This window comes from Coregonus lavaretus, assembly GCF_964263955.1.
Source record: "Coregonus lavaretus genome assembly, chromosome: 16".
NCBI classification, from domain to species: domain Eukaryota; kingdom Metazoa; phylum Chordata; class Actinopteri; order Salmoniformes; family Salmonidae; genus Coregonus; species Coregonus lavaretus.
In genome coordinates this window covers 35,994,969-36,007,844 of record NC_140003.1, presented here as the reverse complement: position 1 = coordinate 36,007,844, position 12,876 = coordinate 35,994,969, and the positions used below count along the sequence as shown (strand labels likewise).

Below are 12,876 nucleotides of genomic sequence, written 5' to 3'. Positions count from 1 at the left end.
GCGGGGGCTGGGCAGGGACAGGAAGTTCTCGTCTGGGCCTCAGTAACCCCTAAAGGATGTAATTGTTGCCCCTACTGCACCCCACCCCTACCACTCTGTTCCTCTTCCTCTGATCTGATTGGTGGAGTTTGACGGCCTGCCGTGACGTCACATGCCATCCGTTCCTCATCTCTGAGCTCAGACTTTACCCATAATGCCCCTGGAGATGCCCAAAGAAGGGCGGAGTGAAACGGCAGGTCTATGAGTGTACCATCTAACCCAACTCAACCTTTTCTTTCTACTTCCTCTCCTACTTCCCTCTGCTACCTCTCACCTAATACACCCCTCTCCCCCTCTCTGTTCCATCTGTTAGCAGAGCCAGTCTGCAAACTAACCCAAGGAGACAGAGTGTAGCGTGAGAAGCTAGCTGGCTTTTCATGTGAGCTAGTGTTATCATGGAGTCTGAACAGACTGGCAGTCTGACACAGTTCTGTCCACTAAAATAGACCTGTCTGGACTGGCCCCTTTTCTCTTTCTCACAAAATAGTCTATAAACACACACACAAAGCCACACACGCAAACGCACACACACACCAAAGACATGTCATCCAGACTGACAACAAATGGTTTCTACAGGTTAAAGGCGATGGTGTTCACACCTCTTCCACATGCTTTATTGATAACAGTAGGATTTACAGAGAGAGACTCTGGGGTCCTCCTGCTGTTAGCGTAGCGCCCAGCAGGCTATATTTAGCCTAGCAGCAGTGATGACTCACTTCCTTCCTCACTACAAAGGCACTTCCTCTCAATAACACAGCTAACCCTTGCACCTTAACCAACTAATACACAGACTTATTTAACTATCTTGGTTCCTGGAGCATCGTAGGGCCTGTTCTAAAGTTTTCCAACATTGCCAGTAATGCATTTTACAAGTATTGTAGAAACGCCAGGGCAGGGAAGGGAAGCGAACCCGGGTCCCTGGCATGAAAGGCAAACACCCTACGTATCACGGCAATAGGGATAACCCACTTGGTGGGAATTGTAACGTGGCTCATATAGCGAGGATCACTACACTGCCCTCCAAAAGAGAAGGCACGTCCCAGTGTTTTGACTACTCAGCCCACTCGCACGTTCCGGGCCGTGCGTTCCGATGTCTCCACGGCTGCCATCCCACTTCTGACACAAACGTAGCGGGCAGGGAAGCAAACCCGGGTTGCTGGACTGAAAGGCAAACACACTACGCATCGCACCAATAGGGTTAACTCACTTGGTGGGAATTGTAACGTGGCTCATATAGCGAGGATCGCTAAAGTATTTAAGGGACCAATCCTGGATATGAGTGAGAGAGAGTGAGAGAGAGGAGCGAGAGAGTGAGAGAGAGAGCGAGAGAGAGGAGAGGGAGAGAGAGAGAGAGAGAGAGAACTACCACTCATTTCAGAATACTTTTATTCACACTAGACTGTACGTCTGAACACTGGGTAAATAATAATCTAGGAAGACTAGAGCACTGTTAAAATTCATAAGCCTGGCATACTGTCAAAGACATGTAAAGATATTGGCACTGCCAGCTGCTGCAGACTGGTACCCGTCTCTCCTCCCCCTTTCTCTGTACCTGAGGACTGATCACACACACACCTCTCAGTTCTGCCAACTGTACACGAGACACGGCTTAGCCAAACCTAGCGGCATGCCGTGAACTCACAGTGCCACTGTGTGCTAGAGCTCTAAAACTAGCACTGTGTTTGACGTGTGTTGTGTAAGTGGCTAAAGAGTGAACCAGAACAGTGTTTAATCAGTCCAGACTCCAGACCTTATATAACTCCACATAACCCTAACACTGTTGCTACTGCTAACACTATTGCTACTACTAACACTACTGCTAACAGCTAACACTATTGCTGCTACAAACACTATTACTACAGCTAGCGGTATGCTCCTGCTTACAGCCATCACTGCTGTTCAAATCTAACACTACTGTTAACAGCTAACACAGCTACTAGGCTACTAACAGCTAACACAACTGTTAACAGCTAACACAGATAAGAGCGTCTGCTAAATGATGTAAATGTAAATGTACTACTAACAGCTAACACTACTGTTAACAACTAACACAGATAAGAGCGTCTGCTAAATGATGTAAATGTAAATGTACTACTAACAGCTAACACTACTGTTAACAGCTAACACAGCTACTCTGGATAAGAGCGTCTGCTAAATGATGTAAATGTAAATGTACTACTAACAGCTAACACTACTGTTAACAGCTAACACAGATAAGAGTTTCTGCTAAATGATGTAAATGTAAATGTACTACTAACAGCTAACACTACTGTTAACAGCTAACACAGATAAGAGTGTCTGCTAAATGATGTAAATGTAAATGTACTACTAACAGCTAACACTACTGTTAGTCTGCTACAACTGTCACTACACTTTACACTAGACATGAGCCATCTGACCAGGACCCATCTTCAGACCTGAACGCTATCATGCATACACTCTCTCTCCCTCTCTGCCTGTCTTTTTCCCTCCTACGTGTCTGCAGAGCTATAATCCCCATACCAATCACACTATGCCAGCTATCCACAATTAGAACAGAGAGAGAAGGGGGTAGGAGGAAAAGAGAGGTCAGAGAGGAGAGAAAGAGGAGAAGAATGAGGCTCACGAGAGGCCTTCTTGCACGTGGTGGTTCCTAAAATTAGCAAGTGGCCTTTGGTCAGGCAACCCCTTTACTCAGTGCCCACTCCCCTCTCCCACAGCCTCTCTCCCTCACCCACACCCATGGGTGTCCCAAACCCAGTCCAGACTAGGTTTCCTGAGTGGGAGAATCCATTACTGCAGTGTCATGGACCTGGCGCTGTGCATGCTGCATACATGCACTCTGACATATTGGGCACATGAGTGTGGTCTATATTTGTCAGTGTTCCTCCTGCCAGCATGTGAATGACAGATTCTACGAACTGAACCATTCATGGGTTATGACTACTCAGAATACTCAGAGAGAGAGACAGTCATAAAGACAGCGATACGGAAAGACAGACAGCGATACAGACAGACAGACGGACAGACAGCGATACAGACAAGACAGAGAGACAGATAGAGAGACAGTCATAAAGACAGCGATACGGAAAGACAGACAGCGATACGGAAAGACAGACAGCGATACGGAAAGACAGACATAAAGTGCCTTCGGAAAGTATTCAGACACAAGACAAAAGCCCCCCCTTTTTTCTCAACCAGCAACTTCCCCCCTCTCTTCCTCTCTTCCTCCCTCCTTCTCTCCTTTCTCTCGTCCTCTCATTGTTATCAGGTTACAGGTTAAATATTAGTTGACAAGCTCTCGCTCTCTCGCTCTCTCTCATACAGTGCCTTCGGAAACTATTCAGACCCCTTGACTTTTTTTACATTTTGTTATGTTATTGCCTTATTCTAAAATGGATTAAAAAAAAAAAATCCTCATCAATCTATAATGACGTTATACCCAAGAAGACTCGAGGCTGTAATCGCTGCCAAAGGTGCTTTAACAAAGTACTGAGTAAAGGGTCTGAATACTTATGTAAATATGATATTTCCGTTTTTTATTTTTAATAAATTAGCAAACATTTCTAAAAACCTGTTTTTGCTTTGTCATTATACGTTATTGTGTGTAGATTGATGAGGGGGGAAAAAACGATGTAATCAATTTTAGAATATGGCTGTAACCTAACAAAATGTGGAAAAAGTCAAGGGGTCTGAATACTTTCCAAAGGCACACTACAAAACACACAGAAAGAGAGACAGGGACAGAGGTACAGAGAGACAGACAGATGGACAGACAGAGAGACAGAGAGAGAGACAGACAGACAGACGTACAGAGAGACAGACAGATGGACAGACAGAGAGAGAGAGAGAGAGAGAGAGGGAGAGAGAGAGAGACAGACAGACACAGAGAGACACAGACCGACAGAGAGAGAGCGAGAGAGACAGACAGACAGACACAGAGAGAGACAGACCGACAGAGAGACAGACAGATGGACAGAGAGACAGACATTCAGACGGACAGAGAGAGAGAGAGAGAGAGAGAGAGAGTGAGAGAGAGAGAGAGAGAGAGAGACAGATAGAGAGAGACAAACAGACGGACGGACGGACAGAGACAGACATACCTTGTCTCCGCTGGAGTAGAAGAAGTAGCGCAGGCGTACGATGTTGCAGTGATCCAGCTTCCTCATGATCTGCAGCTCGCGGTTCTGACAGGGAGAGAGACAGACAGACATCAGTCAATACTACTTACTGTTACAACAGGATACATCATGAGAGAACTACAACACATAGGTGGGTCAACAGCAAACAGCAGCAGAGAGAGAAAGCCAGGTTAGATACAGGTGAACTACAGACAGACACAGCACAGATTTGACTCATATCAAGAATTATACATAACGTAAGATAATTATTAGCCCTCAGTCTGGAGAACTCCAAGCCCACAGAAGACTCCAGCCAAACAGACCAAGAGGAAGAGAAGCCACCCACAGAGGAAGAGTAGTATGAAAAAATGTATGCACTCACTAACTGTAAGTCGCTCTGGATAAGAGCGTCTGCTAAATGACTAAAATGTCAAATGTAAAATGTAGCCACCCACAGAGGAGGACAAGTAGCCACCCACAGAGTAAGAGTAGCCACCCACAGAGTAAGAGTAGCCACCCACAGAGAAAGCGTAGCGGCAGAGTAAGAGTAACCACCCACAGAGCAGGAAAAGTAGCCACCCACAGAGGAATAAGAGTAGCCACCCACAGAGGAAGAAGATTAGCCACCCACAAAGGAAGAGTAGCTACCACAGAGGAAGAGTAGCCACCCACAGAGGAAGAAGATTAGCCACCCACAAATGAAGAGTAGCTACCACAGAGGAAGAGTAGCCACCCACAGAGGAAGAGTAGCCACCCACAGAGGAAGAGTAGCTACCCACAAAGGAAGAATAGCCACCCACAGAGGAAGAGTAGCCACCCACAAAGGAAAAGTAGCCACCCACAGAGGAAGAGTAGCCGCCCACAGAGGATGAGTAGCCACCCACAGAGGAAGCGTAGTGGCAGAGTTAGTGTAGCCACCCACAGAGAAAGAGTAGCCACCCACAGAGCAGGAAAAGTAGCCACCCACAGAGGAACAGTAGCCACCCACAGAGGAAAGCGTAGCGGCAGAGTAAGAGTAGCCACCCACAGAGAAAGAGTAACCACCCACAGAGCAGGAAAAGTAGCCACCCACAGAGGAATAAGCGTAGTCACCCACAAAGGAAGAGTAGCTACCACAGAGGAAGAGTAGCCACCCACAGAGGAAGAGTAGCTACCTGCAAAGGAAAAGTAGACACCCACAGAGGAAGAGTAGCCACCACAGAGGAAGAGTAGCCACCACAGAGGAAGAGTAGCCACCCACAGAGGAAGAGTAGCCACCCACAGAGGAAGAGTAGCCACCCACAGAGGAAGAGTAGCCACCCACAGAGAAAGAGTAGCCACAGGCAAGATATCTACTCATGTTTCAACAATGGAGGACAGAATCTCCCCTCGTTCTTATGGAAACCATGGATTTCATACATGGAGTGACAACTGTTTCACGCATTATGTACTCATCACAATGTCTATCCACTGAAAAGACAGGAGCTTCCTGTATTCACTGAGCAATTTTGTGCAGAGAATCTCCCCAGCATGTGCCTGTGTTATCTGTATATTTTAAAAGGCTGCAGCATATGAGTGAGGCAATCACATTTCTAGCTCTGTGTGTGTGTGTGTGTGTGTGTGTGTGTGTGTGTGTGTGTGTGTGTGTGTGTGTGTGTGTGTGTACGTATTTAACTATGCTTGTGGGGACCAGAAGTCCCCACAAGAATAGTATACTAACAAACATTTGGCCAACTGGGGACATTTTGTTAGTCCCCACGAGGTCAAATCCTATTTCTAGTGGGTTTAGGGTTAAGGTTAGAATTAGTATTCGAATTATGTAAAGGGTTAGGAGATAGCGTTAGTTTTAGGGTTAGGAGCTAGGGTTAGGTTTAGGGATAGGGTTAGGTTTTTGGGTTAAGGTTAGGGTTAAGGTTAGGGTTAGGGTAAGAGTACGGGTTAGGGTTAGGGTTTAGGGAAAATAGGATTTTGAATGGGACTGAATTGTGTTTCCCCACAAGGTTAGCTGTACAACTGTCTGTGTGTGTGATTGTGAGAGAGTGTGTGTGTGTTTACTTACGTTACTCCAGGGGGCAGGAATTAAAGTGTTATATAAACCTTTAACAACTATATTATACTGTCTTAGCCAGCTCTCTCTCTCCGCCCTCTCTTTCTCACGCTTTCTTTTAAGAACATCAACATTCCATATCCACTCTACGCTCCATACAGAGTGGTTGTGTAACAGTTAAACTAGAACATGGAGAGTTTTGTAGTGATTACAACATATGCACCACAACCATATAATGGTTTTATAATGGTTAGAACATATGTGTTCCATGCAGAACGGTTGTATAAAGGTTAGAAAACAGAGAGAAGAAGAGCAGCTCCTGGGATGAAGAGTAGTGTGAGAGACAGAGGATACAGAGGGTGAAGAGGGAGTCCAGACAAGACAGAGAGCCCTCTGGGATATGGAGTTTATAATATCCTGAAGGCCTACCAATCTTTTAAACCGGAGTCCAGCCTAGTCATTGAATCTCCATGGAAACACACTTCCTTCCCACCCTCCCAGCTCTGATCTACACTGGAATGCAGCGAGAGAGAGCGAGAGAGAGAGAGAGAGGGAGATGGAGAGGGAGAGAGAGAGAGAGAGAGAGAGAGAGAGAGAGGGAGAAAGCGGAAACCCAGGAGTGTTGAAAATAGAACTCCAGGAATGTCTCTAGGATACACAGCCATTTCAGAGTGACATGGGAGTGGAGGTTGGGAATGACTTGAATTTAACCCTGTCACTAAGGAGGAACAGGACCGCTGAGCTGTCAGTACACTGACAGAGACAAACCATCTTATACTCTTACAAACAAAAGAAATGAATAGGTTACTGTATGTATGGACACAAATGAGCAATATTAGCCTACTACTTCAATCTCGTCTACCATTGAGCCACCCCCTCAACTTGCCAGTGACATCACCATCCTCCAATGTGGTTTCCTGTGTCTCCAAGACATAGAGACAGACAGGCCGGCAGACCAGCATTCATGGCAGTAAGGCAACGCCCTCTTTCCCACCACCAGGGAGAGAAGAGGACGGTAGTGCCATATGGAGCAGAGCAGAGCAGCAGAAGGCACCGCAGTGATTACTGCTGACCTGTCATATACTGACCAGGTCATCTACAGTGAGGGAAAAAATTATTTGATACCCTGCTGATTTTGTACATTTGCCCACTGACAAAGAAATGATCAGTCTATCATTTTAATGGTAGGTTTATTTGAACAGTGAGAGACAGAATAACAACAACAAAATCCAGAAAAACGCATGCCAAAAATGTTATAAATTGATTTGCATTTTAATGAGGGAAATAAGTATTTGACCCCTCTGCAAAACATGACTTAGTACTTGGTGGCAAAACCCTTGTTGGCAATCACAGAGGTCAGACGTTTCTTGTAGTTGGCCACCAGGTTTGCACACATCTCAGGAGGGATTTTGTCCCACTCCTCTTTGCAGATCTTCTCCAAGTCATTAAGGTTTCGAGGCTGATGTTTGGAGTTGCCAAAGTGTTTCCCTTAAGGATTTACCTTAAGGAACAATTTCCCCTTACCTAAGGGAATTGTTTAAAGTTGTTGCATAGAGCCCTTCAAATGTTTTACTTAGGCAAGGGAATACTTAAGGGGTTTTATGGTAGTTTGAAGGCATGTATGGCAGAAAGAGTCTCTGGTTACCACGGAGATGACCTGATTCACTGATTGAACTTCTCCTCAGAGATCACATTTATTTTGGGAGATCGCAAAATACAACTTCTACATTCAAGACAGGAGAAACAAATTGATTCAGAAGATAATAAACAAGTTTATTTTAGTTACTTTTTTTTAAACATTCATAAACCATGTCACGGGCCATTCTAAAACTACTTGCGGGCCGCATTTGTTTTTTACACTTTGTTCAGTCATGTTTGTTACCTCATTAGCTAGCTAGCTAACAACCTGGTAGATTTACCAGTATATCCAAACATTTGGGGGTACATAAAGAAAGAAAAAGGGATAGCTTCTTCAGGAGATCACTGGTCATAGCAATAAATGAATAACAGATACAGTTGAAGTCGGAAGTTTACATACACCTTAGACAAATACATTTAAACTCAGTTTTTCACAATTCCTGACATTTAATCCTAGTAAAAATTCCTTGTTTTAGGTCAGTTAGGATCACCACTTTATTTTAAGAATGTGAAATGACAGAATAATACATTTACATTTACATTTTAGTCATTTAGCAGACGCTCTTATCCAGAGCGACTTACAGTTAGTGCATACAATATTTTTTTATTTTTTTCATACCCCCTGTGGGAATCAAACCCACAACCCTGGCGTTGCAGTAGAGAGAATGATTCATTTCAGCTTATATTTCTTTCATCACATTCCCAGTGGGTCAGAAGTATACCTTCAATTAGTATTTGGTAGCATTGCCTTTAAATTGTTTAACTTGGGTCAAACGTTTCGGGTAGCCTTCCACAAGCTTCCCACAATAAGTTGGGTGAATTTTGGCCCATTCCTCGTGACAGAGCTGGTGTAACTGAGTCAGGTTTCTAGGCCTCGTTGCTCGCACACACCTTTTCAGTTCTGTCCACAAATGTTCTAAAGGATTGAGGTCAGGGCTTTGTGATGGCCACTCCAATACCCTGACTTTGTTGTCCTTAAGCCATTTTGCCACAACTTTGGAAGTATGCTTGGGGTCTTTGTCCATTTGGAAGACCCATTTGTGACCAAGCTTCAACATCCTGACTGATGTCTTGAGATGTTGCTTCAATATATCCACATAATTTTCCTTCCTCATGATGCCATCTATTTTGTGAAGTGCACCAGTCCCTCCTGCAGCAAAGCACCCCCACAGCATGATGCTGCCACCCCCGTGCGTCACGGTTGGGATGGTGTTCTTCGGCTTGCAAGCTATCCCCTTTTTCCTCCAAACATAACGATGGTCATTATGGCCAAACAGTTCTATTTTTGTTTCATCAGACCAGAGGACTTTTCTCCAAAAAGTACGATCTTTGTCCCCATGTGCAGTTGCAAACCGTAGTCTGGCTTTTTTATGGCGGTTTTGGAGCAGTGGCTTCTTCCTTGCTGAGCGGCCTTTCAGGTTATGTCGATATAGGACTCGTTTTACTGTGGATATAGATACATTGTACCTGTTTCCTCCAGCATCTTCACAAGGTCCTTTGCTGTTGTTCTGGGATTGATTTGCACTTTTCGCACCAAAGTACGTTCATCTCTAGGAGACAGAACGCGTCTACTTCCTGAGCGATATGTCGGCTGCGTGGTCCCATGGTGTTTATACTTGCGTACTATTGTTTGTACAGATGAACGTGGTACCTTCAGGCGTTTGGAAATTGCTCCCAAGGATGAACCAGACTTGTGAAGGTCTACCATTTTTTTTCTGAGGTCTTGGCTGATTTCTTTTGATTTTCCCATGATGTCAAGCAAAGAGGCACTGATTTTGAAGGTAGGCCTTGAAATACATCCACAGATACACCTCCAATTGACTCAAATGATGTCAATTAGCCTATCAGAAGCTTCTAAAGCCATGACATCATTTTCTGGAATTTTCCAAGCTGTTTAAAGGCACAGTCAACTTAGTGTATGTAAACTTCTGACCCACTGGAATTGTGATACAGTGAATTATAAGTGAAATAATATGTCTGTAAACAATTGTTGGAAAAAGTACTTGTGTCATGCACGAAGTAGATGTCCTAACCGACTTGCCAAAACTATAGTTTGTTAACAAGAAATGTGTGGAGTGGTTGAAAGACGAGTTTTAATGACACCAACCTAAGTGTATGTAAACTTCCGACTTCAACTGTATCTTGCATTTCCTCATCACAAACTTGCTCTTAAAGAGACGGGGTACAATTTTCAATGTAATGCATCTCAATAGGAAAATTGTGCTTTTACATAAAGTAGAAACCTAATATTCCACAAATGACTTTTTAAGTTCAATGACAGATAAACAAATGTATTTACAGGGTTACATATTAGTTTCTAGGGCACAACATGTGCTTCAGAAGTAGCTAGAATTCATATAGGCTATATCTCAATCTATTTTTTTTTCTGGTGTTCCTAAATGTTATGTTGTGCTCCTAACTTTTTCAAGGTGGGAGCACCAGTGCTACCAATATAATTTTTTATTTACAGCCCTGACTATGCAGAGTACACACACACCAGAGCATCCTGCACACACATGCACACGCACACTATACTTACACACTATGGGTATTTAACATTCTTCCACTGGGCTGAAATATGATCCCTCAAAGAAGTCCAGAGGGACATATCCCAAGATGCACTGGGAGAAGCCTGAGCCCACCCAGCGCCTGACACTAGAACACACACACACAGTTACTTTAGCCAGCTGCATTATGGTATAGAGCCTGCTCACGTGCCTGCAGTGTATGTATGTATGTATGTATGTATGTATGTATGTATGTATGTATGTGCGTGTGTGTGTGGGTGCGTGCATGCACATGTGCTGACTGGTTACAAAGCTCTCTGCTTATGGCCCACTCCTTGTGTGAGGCACACTGCAGAAAGAGAGAAAAACAGAAATATAGAGAAGAGGAGGAGACAAAGATGTGTGTGTGTGTGTGTGAAAAATGTATGCACTCACTAACTGTAAGTGGCTCTGGATAAGAGCGTCTGCTAAATGACTAAAATGTAAAATGTACATGTGAACTGTTTGCATGTGTTTGTGTGTGTATGTGTGTGTGTGTGTGTGTGTGTGTGTGTGTGTGCGCAGCAGTCATGTGAGGAGACTTAGCGCTCAACGCTCATTGAGTTCATTCTTCTTAACAGTCCGCACATAGGGAGTGAGGGAGAGAGTGAAAAGAAACAGAGGGGGTTGGCTGCTATGAAGGGAAAACAGAACACCCAAACCTCTACGTCTGACTAAGTCTGCTTTTAGACAGGCAGCCCAATTCTGAAAAAGATCTGATGTGAAAAGATCTGATGTGATTGGTCCAAAGACCAATTAGTGGAAAAAGATCAGAATTGGGCTGCCTGTCTAAGAACACATCTGCAAGTAACTGGTTTGAAAATGATTTAACGATTTACTGATGGTGTTAAATCCGTTTTTCTGGACATAACAAAGGGTGTCCCACAGGGATCGATTCTTGGTCCAGTTCTTTTTACTATTTACATTAAGAATATTGGTTTATCTGTCAAATAAAAATACTTTCACCTGTATGCAGATGACACTGTTGTGTATGCCATTGCCCCCACGGTTGACCAGGACATTTTGGAGCTTCAATCTGCCTTTATTGGCTTGCAGAAAGCCTTTGTTGAACTGAAATTGCTACTTAATGCAGGTAAAATGAAGTATATGTTATTTTCCAAATCAGGTAAGAATGTATCTGATAATTTATTCATGCGTGCATTGGATGGTGCCCTCATTGATCGTGTTCCTGCTTATAGGCATCTGGATTGATGATAGGCTTTCCTTCAAAAAGCATTTTGATTAATTAGTTAAGAAGTTAAAGGTAGACTCAGCGATGACGTAGATGCAGAAAGTAAACAGCATAGTCGGTTAATTTCCACAACAATTAAAAGCGTTGAAGCACGAGGCTCAATTTCCCTGGCTACCTCGCTGTGAACAGCGTGAAGCGAACCCGTGCACATACGCAGATACTCTGTGTGACTATGTGAGAGCGAAGTCTTGCATCTCGCTCATCTCAATATCTGTGGTGCTGCTTGTGACAATGTCATTTAGCTGAGTCTACCTTTAAGAATTAAAATGGGCTTATTTTATAGGACAAGGTCATGCCTTTTGTTAAATAACAGAAAACAAATAATTCAGTCAACATTCATTCTGGTCTTAGATTATGGTGATATTATCTATATCACGTGTCAAACTCATTCCACAGAGGGCCGAGTGTCTGCGGATTTTCACTCCTCCCCTGTACTTGATTGATGAATTAAGGTCACCTGGTTGTCTAGGTCTTAATTGAAAGGAAAACGCAAAGACCTGCAGACACTAGGTTCTCCATGGAATGAATTTGCCACCCCTGATCTATATGAATGCAGCTACCACTGTATTGAAGCCACTGGACACAGTTTATTATGGGCGATAGTTTCAGCACACATCACTGCACTCTGCATCAGAAAGTAGTCAAACTAAATGCTTTAGTACATCTGCTGCTCCAAAGCTAATAATTAGGATAATAAATCCAAGACTTCTGAGGGCAAAGCTAGTGACCTAACAAAGACAATGACTTTAATTAGAATCCAAGCTAGTAACTAATGCTAATGTAAACAGCTTTGAGTAGTCTCCCTCTTTCTGTCTGTGTGTTTGTCCTCAAGCTAGCAGCAGGACACTGGCCACCAGTCCAACGGTGACATCACCAACAGGCCTGGCTGTCAACACAATACAGAGTTGGGACATTTTCACTCCTCTTAAAAGGGACAACAACAACACAACAGTCAATCCAATTCACAGCCCCACATCGGGATAGTGATGGTATCGTGAGGCCTAGGAGAAATTGGGTTAATATGGCGACAATCTGGACCTTGACACACACGCTAGCACACACACACACACGCACACGCAAAACAAAATGCTACGCAGCACAGCCATCTGTGCATTCACTGCTACCACTGAGCAGATTTAGATGTAGGAGTTTGTTTCTGTAGTAGTGGGCCTAGACTAGGGAGTGGCAGGGAACTGAGTGACACCTGTATAGTGTGTGTGTTTGTCTCGCTCTCTGTTCTACTAACAGAGTGTGGAGCCTGTAATCCATTCACAA

The 12,876-nt window shown here is 43.9% G+C and overlaps 1 protein-coding gene across 1 annotated transcript in view; it reads right to left on the bottom strand.

Annotated features, from left to right (window-relative positions):
* LOC311143567 (glycogen synthase kinase-3 beta) overlaps positions 1-12,876 on the bottom strand; it is a 44,680-nt gene that overhangs the window by 8,537 nt on the left and 23,267 nt on the right. Inside the window, exon 3 of the mRNA XM_084179420.1 lies at positions 4,122-4,205. Coding sequence (XP_084035546.1) covers positions 4,122-4,205 — 84 coding nt within the window. The remainder of the gene's footprint in view (positions 1-4,121; positions 4,206-12,876) is intronic.